This window comes from Heterodontus francisci, chromosome 19 (assembly GCF_036365525.1).
Source record: "Heterodontus francisci isolate sHetFra1 chromosome 19, sHetFra1.hap1, whole genome shotgun sequence".
NCBI classification, from domain to species: Eukaryota; Metazoa; Chordata; class Chondrichthyes; order Heterodontiformes; family Heterodontidae; genus Heterodontus; species Heterodontus francisci.
Genome location: NC_090389.1, coordinates 10,766,053 through 10,779,718, shown reverse-complemented (window position 1 = coordinate 10,779,718; position 13,666 = coordinate 10,766,053). Strand labels below are relative to the sequence as shown.

The window sequence follows — 13,666 nt, the reverse complement described above, 5'->3', positions numbered from 1 at the left end:
ACACACACTCTCTGACCCTATTTCCAGGCTGTCTGACAGTGAAGGACTGCTATAAACAGGTCTGCTTATCAATGAGCCTCCCATACCCATCAGCACAGCCCAGTAGCTCACAGCACCCTCCCCCCCAGCCCCGCCATTACATCGCATTGCTTCATCTACACCTGGAGCAAATTCTACTGTAAATGTAAATTCAAGATTCGTCAGTGAATGTTTAAAACAGTCAATCCTTTTTCACCACTAGATGGTATCACTGTGTCAACAGTGCAGCTCAACTCAGAAAAATATAAATAATGGAGAAACTGTAACCATTAAAGATGTAGGATTCTGCATACATCTTGGTGTTGCTGAATACTGATGTGTTTCCCACAACAAGACATTACTAGGTTTTCACTAAGGATTGCAGTAAGACACAACTGTGATTATATGGGATTTTGTACACTGTTAATCTGTAGTTGTGTTTTATTCACTCGAGAAATGCAATAGTGAATATTCCCCCAAAATTTCACATGCATATCCCACTGTGAAAAAGCCAGCAGACAAGTAATAGCTCTTCTTCCAAACTTTGGCTGGGTCTAAAGAGAGTAGCTTGAGCTGTACAGCATTGGGAGTGAAGCACTAGAGCTGTTAGTGACGAGCAACTTCAAGTGATAAATTAAGAGCATCATACAACATGATATTTCATCGGTTTAATCTGACTTTTTCTCTCAGTCTCAGGTGCCATAACATACTGCTATAACAGCAAAATACTGCAGATACTGGAAATCTGAAATAAAAACACAAAGTGCTGGAAATACTCAGCAGGTCAGGTAGCCTCTGTGGAGAGAGCAGAGTTAACATTTCAGGTCTGTGACCTTTCATCAGAATTGGTAATGGTAAGAAAAGGGTTTGGTTTTAAGCAAGTAAAAGGGGATGGTGGTGGTGGGGAAGAGAAAAAAGGGAAGGTGTGAGATAGAGCAGAGGGCAGGAGAGATTAAACAACAAAGATGTCATGGGACAAAGGCAAAGAGTGTGTTAATAGTTATGGTGAAAGACAAAGCATTAGTCCAGAGAGTGTGTTAATGGCAGAATAATGAGCAGCTCTGTCCAAAAGCACAACATGAAAAACAGGCACAAGGTTAAAAAAAAATTAAATTAAAAAAAATTTAAAAAAAGGCCAGTCTTGTTGAGCTCAATGTTGAATCCACAGGGCTGTAGGGTGCCAAATCGATAGATGAGGTGTTGCTCCTCGAACTTGCGTTGATGTTCAGTGGAACACTACAGTAGGCCAAGGACAGAAAAGTGGGCATGAGAGCAGGGTGGTGTGTTGAAATGGCAAGCAAGCAGAAGCTCGGCATCACGCTTTCGGACTGAGCAGAGGCGGATCGCTTTGCTGTGGAGGCTCAGTCATTGAGTATATTCAATAGAGATCGATAGACTTCTAGACACGAAAGATATCAAGGAATATGGGGATAGTGTGGGAAGATGGCATTGAGATGGATCAGCCATGATCTAGTTGAATGGCGGAGCAGGCTCGAGGGGTCAAATGGCCAACTACTGCTCCTATATCCTATGTTCCTACAAGCCTAAGGATTGCTGCTTTCTAAAATTCTCCCAAAGGGTGACAGAAAGTTAATAAAAAGGGGAAAAATAATAGAATGAGTATAAACTAGCCAGGAATATAAAACGGACTGGAAAAGTTTTTACAAGTGTATAAAAAGGAGCTAAAAGTACCAAAAGTAAACACTGTTCCCTTAGAGGCAAAGACAACAGAAATTATGATGCAGAATGAGGAAATGGCAGAGACATTGAAAAAATATTTACTGCCGGTCTTCACAGTAGTAGACAAAAATTACATGCCAGAAATAGAGGATATGCAAGGGGCTAATACGAGTGTGGAACGTAAAACAATTAATATCAGCAAACAAAAAGTATTGGAGAAACCTAAGGGACTAAAATCCAACAAATCCCCAGCACCTGTTGCCTACATCCTAGGGTTCTACAAGAGTTAGCTGCAGAGATAATGGATGCACTGGTATTGATTTTCCAAAATTCCCTAGATTCTAGAACAGTCCCAGCAGATTGAAAGTTAAGAAATGTAACACAGCTATTCAAGGAGAGAGAGAAAACAGGGAACTGCAGGGCAGTTAGCCTGTCATCAAGAAAATTCTGGAATCTATTATTAAGGAAGTCTTAACACTTAGAAAATCATATGATGAGACAGAATCAATATAGTTTTACGAAAGGGATATGGTGTTTGAGAAATTTATTATGGAGTTTTTTGAGGATGAAACTAGTAGGGTAGATAAAGAGGAACCAGTAGATGTAGTATACTTGGATTTCCAAAAGACATTTGATAAGAGGCCACGTAAAAAGCTAATACGCAAGATAAGGGCTCATGGAGTTGGGGGTAATATATTAGCATGGATAAAGGATTGGTTAGTCAATAGAAACCAGACAGTAGGGACAAACGGGGCATTTTCAAGTTTGCAGGCTGTAACAAGTGGAGTGCTGCAAGGATCAGTGCTGGGGCCTCAGCCATTTACATTCAATATTAATGACTTAGACGAAGAGGCCGAGATAACGTACTGAAGTTTGCTGACACTTCAAAGCTAGGTGGGAATGCAAGCTGTGAGGCAGACAAAGAGACTGCAAAGAGATATTGACAGGTTAAGCGAATGGGTAACAAGGTGGCAGATGGAGTATAATGTGACAAAGTGTGAGGTTACTCACATTGGTAATAATAGAAAAGAAGATTTTTTTTAAAAAGGCATGAGGGGTGTAAATCTTGATGTTGAGAGACTTGGGTGTACTTGTTTTTTTTATTCATTCATGGGATGTGGGCATTGCTGGCCAGGCCAGCATTTATTGCCCATCCCTAATTGCCCTTGAGAAGGTGGTGGTAAGCTGCCTTCTTGAACCGTTGCAGTCCATGTTGGGTAGGTACACCCAGAGCGTTGTTAAAAAGGGAGCTCCAGGATTTTGACCCAGCGACAGTGAAGGAACGGCGATATAGTTCCAAGTCAGGATGGTGTGTGACTTGGAGGGGAACTTGCAGGTTGTAGTGTTCCCATGTATTTGCTGCCCTTGTCCTTCTAGTTGGTAGAGGTCACGGGTTTGGAAGTTGCTGTTTAAGGAGCCTTGGTGTGTTGCTGCAGTGCATCTTGTAGATGGTACACACTGCTGTCACTGTGCCTCGGTGGTACAGGAAGTGAATGTTTGTAGATGGGGTGCCAATCAAGCGGGCTGCTTTGTCCTGAATGGTGTTGAGCTTCTTGAGTGTTGTTGGAGCTGCACCCATCTAGGCAAGTGGACAGTATTCCACAACACTCCTGACTTGTGCTTTGTTATTGGTGGACAGGCCTTGGGGAGTCAGGAGGTGAGTTACTCACTGCAAGATCCCTAGCCTCTGACCTGCTCTTGTAGCCATGGTATATATATGACTACTCCAATTCAGTTTCTGGTCAATGGTAGCCCCTAGGATGTTGATAGTGGGGGATTCAGCGATGGTAATGCCATTGAATGTCAAGGGGCAATGGTTAGATTCTATTTTGTTGGAGATGGTCATTGCCTGGCACTTGTGTGGCGCGAATGTTACTTGCCACTTATCAGCCCAAGCCTGGATATTGTCCAGGTCTTGCTGCATTTCTACACGGATTGCTTCAGTATCTGAGGAGTCACGAATGGTGCTGAACATTGTGCAATCATAAGCGAACATCCCCACTTCTGACCTTATGATTGAAGGAAGGTCATTGATGAAGCAGCTGAAGATGGTTGGGCCTAGGACACTACCCTGAGCAACTCCTGCAGTGATGTTCTGGAGCTCAGATGATTGACCTCCAACAACCACAACCATCTTGCTTTACGCTAGGTATGACTCCAACCAGCGAAGGGTTTTCCCCCCCGATTCCCATTGACCTCAGTTTTGCTAGGGCACCTTGATGCCATACTCGGTCAAATGCTGCCTTGATGTCAAGGGCAGTCACTCTCACCTCACCTCTCAAGTTCAGCTGTTTTGTCCATGTCTGAACCAAGGCTGTCATGTGGTCAGGAGCTGAGTGGCCCTGGCGGAACCCAAACTGAGCATCACTGAGCAGGTTACTGCTAAGCAACTGCTGCTTGATGGCACTGTTGATGACACCTTCCATCACTTTACTGATGATTGACAGTAGGCTGATTGGGGCGGTGGTTGGACTTGTCCTGCTTTTTGTGTACAGGACATACCTGGGCAATTTTCCACATTGCAAGGTAGTTGCCAGTGCTGTAACTGTACTGGAACAGCTTGGCTAGGGGCGTGACAAGTTCTGGAGCACAGGTCTTCAGTACTATTGCCGGAACAAGAAACACAAAGTTAGCATGCAGGTACAGCAAGCAATGAGGAAGGCAAATGGTATGTTGGCCTTTACTGCAAGGGGATTGGAGTACAAGAGTAAGGAAGTCTTGCTACAATTGTATAGGGCTTTGGTGAGACTGTAATGTTACTTGTCCCTTTGGTATGTGAAATATTCAGTGAACATTCACAGAACTACAAGTAATAGTCAAAGAAAACGTGGGTTTTATGTAACTTAACTAGAATATATATACACAAACAGTTACTGCACAAGCACATCTACACATATATCACTCTGTTGGGCTCCACACACAACTTCCTGGTCATGTACGTTGCAACATCACCTCCTCCGGTGACCTTCACTTGCAGCTGTTAAGGTGGTCCCATCTTAAGGTGCTCCCACAACATTCCCCTTTTCTCCAAAGATAAAAACATATGTACAATATACAATGATGTTGCGGTTCGGACTAACTATACATGATTAAAACAAAACATTATTTACAAGTCGGCACTCTCTAAAATGTAGAAGAGGTTTGCTTATTCGTCCCGATCTTGTAATCTTGAACCTCTTCCCTGAGTTGAGCACTTTTTGATGACTCCTCTGAGACTCTGACAACTTGGAAGTCTGGTTAGCATGTTCTTCCTCTGTGCTTGTAGCCTCTGTTGATTCATCGTCAGACTTTGTCTTTGAACGTGTCCACGATGCCACAGGGCTGTCACGTGTTGTTTTCGTACATCTCTCTGAGCTGACTTCGGTCCTGTCTGAGAACCGCACCATTGGGTGTCTGGACCTCGTACACTCTGGACTGGTCTCATATTCTCACAACCTCTCCAGGATACCAAGGTCCTGACGCATGATTGAGTACTCCGACCTTCTGTCCTACTCGCAATTGAGCTAATTCTGGTCCTGATTGCTTGTCATACGATGCCTTCACCTTCCCTTATTTCGACAGAAGTTTATCCTTTACTGTGGAAACCTCAGATGATGATAACTGGGCAGGGTAGTTCATACCTGCCTTCCAAACATCAACTCTGCAGGTGATGGCATGCCCATGTCCGATGGAGTAGCTCGGAGGTGCAGCATTGCAACTTTGAGATCTTGTCGTGTCTGCCCACACTTTAAAATTAGCGATCTGATGGTGCGTACCATGTGTTCAGCTATATTATTGGACAGTGAATAATGCTGCAATGATGTCATGCGATGGACTCCTCACCCACAACTCCCTGGTCATATGAGACCTTCAATTGCAGCTCTTGAGGTGGTCCCACCCAGAGTACTGTGCGCAGTCTTAGTCTCCATATCTAAAGAAGGATATACTTGCCTTGGGGGCAGTACAGCAAAGATTCATTAGATTGGTTCCTGGAATGAGAGGGTTGTCCAATGATGAAAGGCTGAGTAAATTGGACTTATATTCAAATTTATAAGAATGTGATCTCATTGAAATGTACAAGTTTCTGAAGGGGCTTGACAGGGTAGAGACAGAGGTTGTTTCCCCTGGTTGGGGAATCTAGAACACAAAGGCAGAGCCTCAGGATAAAGGGTCATTCATTTAGGACTAAGATGAGATGAAATTTATTCACTAAAAGAGTTGTGAATCTTTGGAACTCTCTACCCCAGAGGGTTGTGGATCCGTCGTTGAGTATATTGAAGGTTGCGACAGACAGATATTTGCTCTCTCAGGGAATCAAGGGATATGGGGAGTGGTCAGAAAAGTGGAGTTGAGGCAGAAGATCAGCTTTTATCGTACTCAATGGCAGAGCAAGGGCGAGGGGACATATGGTCTACTCCTGCTCCAATTACTAATGTTGTGTTCTTACGTTCCCTGCTGTTATATTCTATGCCTCAACTAATAAAGTACCTCACATGCCTTAACCACCTTATTTACCTGCCATGCTATCTTCAGGGATCTGTAGACATGCACTCCAAAATCCTTTGCTCCTTGACACTTCTCAGTATCCCATTTATTATGTATTCTCTTGCCTTGTTTGTCCTCCCCAAATTCATTACCTCACACTTCTCAGGATTGAAGTTCATCTGCCACTTTTCCGCTCACCTGACCAGACGATTGATAGCTTCCTGCAGTCTACAGCTTTCTTCCTCACTATCAACTACACACCTAAATTTTGTACCATCTGCAAACTTCTTAATCATGCCTCCTACCTTTAAGTCTAAATCATTGATATATAACATGAAAAGCAAGGGACCTAGTGCTGAAATAAAAACAAGAAATGCTAGAAATATTCAGCAGGTCTGGCAGCATCTGTGCAGAGAGAAGCAGAGTTAACATTTCAGGTCAGTGACCCTTCATCAGAACCCTGACCTAGCACTGAGCCATGTGGAACCCTACAGTAAAGTATTCCAGTCACAAAAACACAGGTCGACCATTACTCTTGTTTCCTGCCAGAGACAATTTTGGATCTAATTTGCCACTTTCCCTTGGATTCCATGGGCTTTCATTTCTTTGACCAGTCTGCCATGTGGGACCTTGACAAAAGCCTTCCTAAAATCCATGTAGATTACATCAAACCCACTATCCTCATTGACCTGGCCCTCCTTGTTACTGCCCCCAAAAATTCAATCAAGTTAGTCAGACACTACCCTAAAGCGATGCTGACTGCCCTTGATCAAACTGTGCTCTCCTAAATGACAATTAATACAGTCCGAGAAATTTTTTCAATAATTTGCCCATCACCGAGGTTAGGCTGACTGGCCTGTAATTACTCAATCTATCCCGTTCTCCTTTATGCACAACAGTACAACGTTAGCAGTCCTCTGGCACCACACCTGCAACCAGAGAGGATTGATGGTCAGTGCCTCCCTTGCTTCTCTCAACAGCCTGGGATGCATTTCATACGGACCTGGCGATTTTTCTATTTTCAAAGATGCTATACTCCTGAATACTTCCTCTCTCACTATGTTTATGTCATCCAATACTTTACATTCCTCCTCCTTAACTACACTGTCTGCTTCGACCCTCTCTTTTGTGGAGACAGATGCAAAGTATTCATTAACAACCATGCTCACATCTTCCACCTCCACAGACAAGTTACCTTTTTGGTCTCTAATTAGCCCTACTCTTTCCTTAGTTATCTCTTGTTCTTCATACATTCAGAAGCATATTCGTGTTTTCCTTGATTTTAGTTGCCAATATTTTTTCATGCCCTCTCTCTGCTTTCCTAATTTCCTTTTTTATTTCACGCCTACACTTTCTATAATCCTCCAGGCTTTATGCAGTAATTAGCCCTCGGTATTCTACATAAGTCTCCCTTTTTTGTCTTATCCCACCCTGTGTGTTATAATCCAGAAAGCCAATTGGTGAGGGATAGAACTGGAGCCAATCTTTGCACACTTATATTTATTTAAAGAGTTAAATATTGCAAGCATGCACCTCCAAACGAAACAACTAGTTTCAATCTATGTCTCTGTACAGGGACTCAAGTAAATTCCTAGTTAATACCCACAACCTGCATACAATTAAACACAATTCATATAAAACAGAGACATAGAAAATAGGAGTAGGCCATTCGGCCCTTCAGGCCTGCTCCGCCATTCAAAGAAAATCATGGCTGATCATCTAGTTCAGCACCCTGTTCCCGCTTTCTCCCCATATCCCTTTATCCCTTTGGCATCAAGAAATATATCTATCTCCTTCTTGAATATATTTAATGACTTGGCCTCCACTGCCTTCTGCAGTAGAGAATTAAACAGGTTCACCACCCTCTAAGTGAAGAAATTTCTCATCTCAGTTCTAAATGGCATACCCCGTATCCTGAGACTGTGACCCCTGGTTCTGGACTCCCCAGCCATCGGGAACATCCTCCCTGTATCTAGCCTGTCTAGTCCTGTTAGAATTTTATAGGTTTCTATGAGATCCCCTCTCATTCTTCTAAACTCTAGTGAATATAGGCCTAGTTAACCCAATCTCTCCTCATACATCAATCCTGCCATCCCAAGAAACAGCCTAGTAAATCTTCTTTGCACCCCCTCCATGGTAAGAACATCCTTCCTCAGATAAGGAGACCAAAACTGCACACAATACTCCAGATGTGGTCTCACCATGGCCCTGTATAACTGCAATAAGACATCTTGCTCCTGTACTCAAATCCTCTACTGTACAACTAACACTGTATGCTCCTTGACATCCAAGGGGCGCTGGATTTGGGGGTTCCACCAGTTTTTTTGTGAGACCATATCTGTCCTGAATTTTCACCATCTCCTGCTTGATTGCCTCCCACTGCTCTGACATTGATTTATGGTCAAGTAGCTGTTTCCAATCCACTTTAACTAAATCACATCTCAGCCCCAATTGAAAAATTTTACTCCTGGTCTATCTTTGTCCTTTTCCATCACTATTCTAAATCTAACTGAATTATAATCATTCACCAATATGCTCTCCCACTGATATCCCTTCCACCAGCCCAGCTTCAGTCCCTGATAGTCCATAACTGCCCCTTCTCTTGTTGGGCTTGCGATGTACTGGCTAAAAAAGTTCTCCTGAATGTATTTTAAGAATTTTGTGCCCCCTACACCATTCACACTAATTCTGTCCCAGTAAATATTAGGAGTAATTGAAATCCCCAACTACTGCCCTACAGCTTTTGTACTTATCAGCAATTGCCTACATATTTGCCCTGCTATCTCCCTCTGACTGTTGGGAATCTATAGTATACTCCCATCAGTACGATTGCCCCTTTTTATTCTCGAGTTCAACCCATATGGCCTCATTTAATGATCCTTCGAGTATATCAATTCTCCTCAAAGCTGTAATTGTTTCTTTAACCAACATTACTAACACTCCTTTTTTTTTTAAATTGTCCTCTCTACTTCATCTGAAAGCCCTGTAACCAGGAATTTTGCGCTGCTATACCTGCCCTCCTTTAAGTCATGTTTCAGTAACAGCTGTGATATCATACTTCTAAGTGTCCTCAGCTCATCTGCTTTATTCACTAGATTCCTTGCATTGAAATATGTACTATTAAGAACTGCTAAACTCCTTTGTTTCCTCTGCATTTCACTCTTGGTTACTACTTTCCTGCCTTCCATTTCCACCTTTGCTTCTCTCCCTTCTGAATCTATGCTCGGGTTCCCACTCCCCTATCAAGTTAGCTTAAGCCTTCCCCAACAGCACTAACAAACCTCCCCACTATGACATAGGTCCCTGCCCTGATGAGGTGTAACCCGTCTGGCTTCTACAGGTCCCACCTCCCCCGAACTGATCTCAATGCCCCAGGAATGTAAAGTCCCCCCTCCTGTGCCACCCCTCCAACCATGAATTCATCCGCACTATCTGTACTCACTAGCTTATGGCATCCGAAGTAATACAGACATCAGTATCTTTGAGGTCCTGCTTAGTAATTTCTTTCCAAGATTCCTAAAGTCTGCCTGCAGCAACTGATCCTTTTTTCGACTGAGCCGCATAAAAAGAGATATTAGGGTAGGTGACCAAAAGTTTGGTCAAAGAGGTAAGTTTTAAGGAAACTATAAGTAGGAAAACGAGATAGAGGCAGAGAGGTTAAGGATAGAATTCCAGGGCTTAGGGCCTAGACAGCTGAAGGCACATTGCTAATGGTGGAGCAATTAAAATGTGAAAGAGGCCAACACTGGAGGAACTCATAAATCCCATAGGGTTGTAAGGCTGCTACCAGTATGGACCACAACCTCTCGCTGTTTACCCTCCCTGCTCAGAGTGCTCTGCAGCCACACATTCCATCCTTGACCCTGGCACCAGGGAGGCAACATAGCATGGAATCGTGTCTGTGACCGCAGAATTGCCTGTCTGTTCCCATAACTATTGAAGCCCCTATGACTATATTGCTTTCCTGATCTTCCTTCTTCCCACAAGTGCAGCTGAGCCACCCACTGTGTCGTGGACTTGGCGCTGGCTGTACTCCCCAAAGAGCCATCGCCCTGCAGAGAGCAAGATGCGCTCAGGGTACTCCTGCAATACTTGCCTGATCCTCCACGTCTGTCTGGCGGTCATCCATTCCTTCTCTGCCAGCACGCTCTTAAGTTGCGGGGTGACCACCTCCTGAAACATGCTATCCACAAACCTCTCAGCCTTACAGATGCACCATAGTGACGCCAGCTGCTGTTCAAGCTCCAAAACCCAGAGCTGAAGCTCCTCCAGCTGACGACACTTCCTGCACATGTGTTTGTCCAGGGCGAGAAGTTCCCAAATGGCATAGGATATGCATTTGCTGGGACTGAGATGCACTGCCATACCTCTATTTGTTTGATCAATATCTAAACCCCCCCCCCAGAAAAATCACCAGCTACTCATCAATCAGCTCCTTTCTTTGTGCTGACCTCACTTTCGGTGTATATTTTTACCTCTCTCCCTGAACAACCACCATCCCCGCACCTCCCCAACCCCGACCTATGCATCAAGACTTCAAATGCCAAGAATCATCAAAGCACTGGCAAGAATCCCCTTTAAAAAGGGAGTCACCTTCATGACATCACATTAAAGAGGTAGTCTCACCATCTGGGGGCCCCCAATAAAAAGGAACTTAGATCGTAATTTTTGCTAACTCTCCTGCCAGGTACCCGAATGTAATTTATGACAATAAGTACAGACAGGACTCAGTATGACATTCAAGTATGAAATCAGGCTCTGCACGGTTTTATTATGTACCACGTCTTTTATTCCACACCCAACAACTGGCTCATAGAATACTCAAAGCAAAAGTTTGCAACAAAAATTCAATTTCCAGTTATCAAGGTTTTCAAGAATAACCAGCACATATCTTTTCCAAGATCTATAACTTTCAATGTACCTACATTCCTCACTACGATTTTCTTCTGTCAATTGCCTTAATTGTGATCAGATATAATATAGTAACAGTTCCATGCATAAGGACTGCAGCTGTGTCATATTGTCACATACTGAACAGCATCATCTTGCATTTATATATGCCTTTAACATAGTAAAATATTGCAAACCATTATGCGGGAGCTTTATCAAACCAAATGTGACATCGAGCCACATAAAGAGATATTAGGGTAGGTGACCAAAAGTTTGGTCAAAGAGGTAAGTTTTAAGGAAACTATAAGTCGGAAAACGAGGTAGAGGCAGAGAGGTTAAGGATAGAATTCCAGGGCTTAGGGCCCAGACAGCTGAAGGCACATCGTTAATGGTGGAGCAATTAAAATCAGGCATGTGAAAGAGACCAGAACTGGAGGAACGCATAAATCCCATAGGGTTGTAAGGTTGGAGGAGATTACAGAGCTACGGAGGGGCTAGGCCATGAAGGGATTTGAACACTAGAATTTTAAAATCAAGGTATTCCGAGCCAGGAGCCAATGTAGGTTAGTGAGCACACAGATGATGAATCAACAAGATTTGGTGTCAGTTAGGATATGAGTAGCTGATTTTTGGATGACCTCAAGTTTATGAAGGGTGTAAGGTGGGAGGCTGGACAGGACAGTGTTGGAATAGACGAGTCTAAAGGCAACAAGGGCATGGATGCAGGTTTCAGCAGCTGATGAGCTGAAGCAAGGCTGAATCTGATGATGTTACAGAGATGCAAGTAGGTAGTCTTGGTGGTGGGCAGAATATGGGATTGGAGTTCATCTCAGGGTCAAGTAGAACACCAAGGTTGCGAATACTCTGGTTCAGCCTCAGACAGTGGCAACAGAGAGGGATGGAGTGATTTGGGGGCTAGTTTGTGACAGGGATCGAAGATTATGATTTCAGTCTTCCCAACATTCAGCTGGAGGAAATTTTTGCCCAATACTGGGTGTTGAACAATAACACGACAAATTCTAGGTAGTGGAGGGGGTCAAAGGAGATGGTGGTTAGGTAAAGTTGGAGGTCTTCAGCGAACGTGTGGAAACTGACATTTTTGGATGATGTCCCCAAGAGTCAGCATACAGATGAGAAATTGGAGGGAGCCAAGGACAGATCCTTGAAAGACTCCAGAAGTAACAGTGCAATATCCCATCATTCCTTATACAGATGTGGTTCGAAATCGAGGACCAAGAACTCATCATAAAGGAATACTCACCCCTCGATTGCTGGCATTTTCCTGTAAAAATTTTCTAAACTTATTCAGGAAAATGTATCTGGATGCCTCGCCCTGAAATAGTAAGATATAAACATTTTAGTGCTGTTGAACTAAACCTCACAACACCTAACCATTTGGTTACAGCCTCAGCTTGCAACAAGACAGAAATTCAAATCCCTGCCCTTCGGAACCTTTCAAACTCCCTCGACAGAGTTTTTCATCATGCTCAGCTTCAGACCACATCTACCATCCATCACCAGTAATGCCCACTTGCACCTCCGCAAGACCTACTGTGTCTGCCACCAACTCCTCCCTTTAGGTATGCCTTCACCATCTCTGGGCTCAACCTTTCCCACATACCTCTCACCACCTCCCATTTTCCACCCTATAGGAACTACAATTTGGCCAAAGTTCAAGTACCCTAACAATGTCCCACCCCAAGTCCCATGAACCCCATCACTATAAATTAAAAGCTGGTGCACAGGGACAAAAAGCAATCAAAAAGGCTAATGTACTAGCTATGCAGGCTGGACATTGTAACATGATTATGTTTTAAAACATTTTTTTTTATTTGTTTATGGGGATGTGGGCATCACTGGCCAGGCCAGCATTTATTGCCCATCCCTAACTGCCCATGAGAAGGTGGTGGTGAGATGCCTTCTTGAACTGCTGCAGTCCATGTGGGGTAGGTACACCCACACTGCTGTTAGGAAGGGAGTTCCAGGATTTTGACCCAGCAACAGTGAAGAAACGGCAATATAGTTCCAAGTCAGGATGGTGTGTGGCTTGGAGGGGAACTTGAAAGTGGTGGTGTTCCCATGTATCTGGTGCCCTTGTCCTTCTAGGTGGTAGAGGTAGTGGGTTTGGAAGGTGCTGTCGAAGAAGCCTTGGTGCGTTGCTGCAGTGCATCTTGTAGATGGAACACACTGCTGCCACTTTGTGACGGTGGTGGAAGGAGTGAATGTCTCAGTGTTTTACAGCCAATGAAGTAGCTTTGCAATGTATTCACTGTTGTCATGTCGCAAACTCTTCAGCCAATTTGCACACTGCAAACTCCCACAAAAAACAATGTGATAGTAACTAACTAACCTGTGATGTTGAGAAATAAATATTGGCCAGGACACCAGGGATAACTCTCCTGCCTTTCTTCGAAATGCAATAAAATAATTCAATTGGGTTGAAAGAGAGCATGTTTCCTCTGGTGGGGGAATCCAGAACAAGGGTACCACGATCCTAAAATTAGAACTAGGCCATTCAGGAGTGAAATCAGGAAGCTAACTTTTTTTTATAAATACACATAAGGCTGTGGATGCTAGTGGTCAACTGAAATTTTCAAGACTGATTACAATAGGT

General features: G+C 43.6%; 1 protein-coding gene across 4 annotated transcripts in view; it reads right to left on the bottom strand.

Moving 5' to 3' along the window:
* The window catches only part of LOC137379949 (E3 ubiquitin-protein ligase RNF123), a 536,536-nt gene that overhangs the window by 410,680 nt on the left and 112,190 nt on the right, over positions 1–13,666 (bottom strand). For all 4 annotated transcript variants that reach the window (XM_068051365.1, XM_068051363.1, XM_068051364.1 and 1 more), the window contains one exon: positions 12,314–12,385. In XM_068051365.1, coding sequence (XP_067907466.1) covers positions 12,314–12,385 — 72 coding nt within the window. The remainder of the gene's footprint in view (positions 1–12,313; positions 12,386–13,666) is intronic.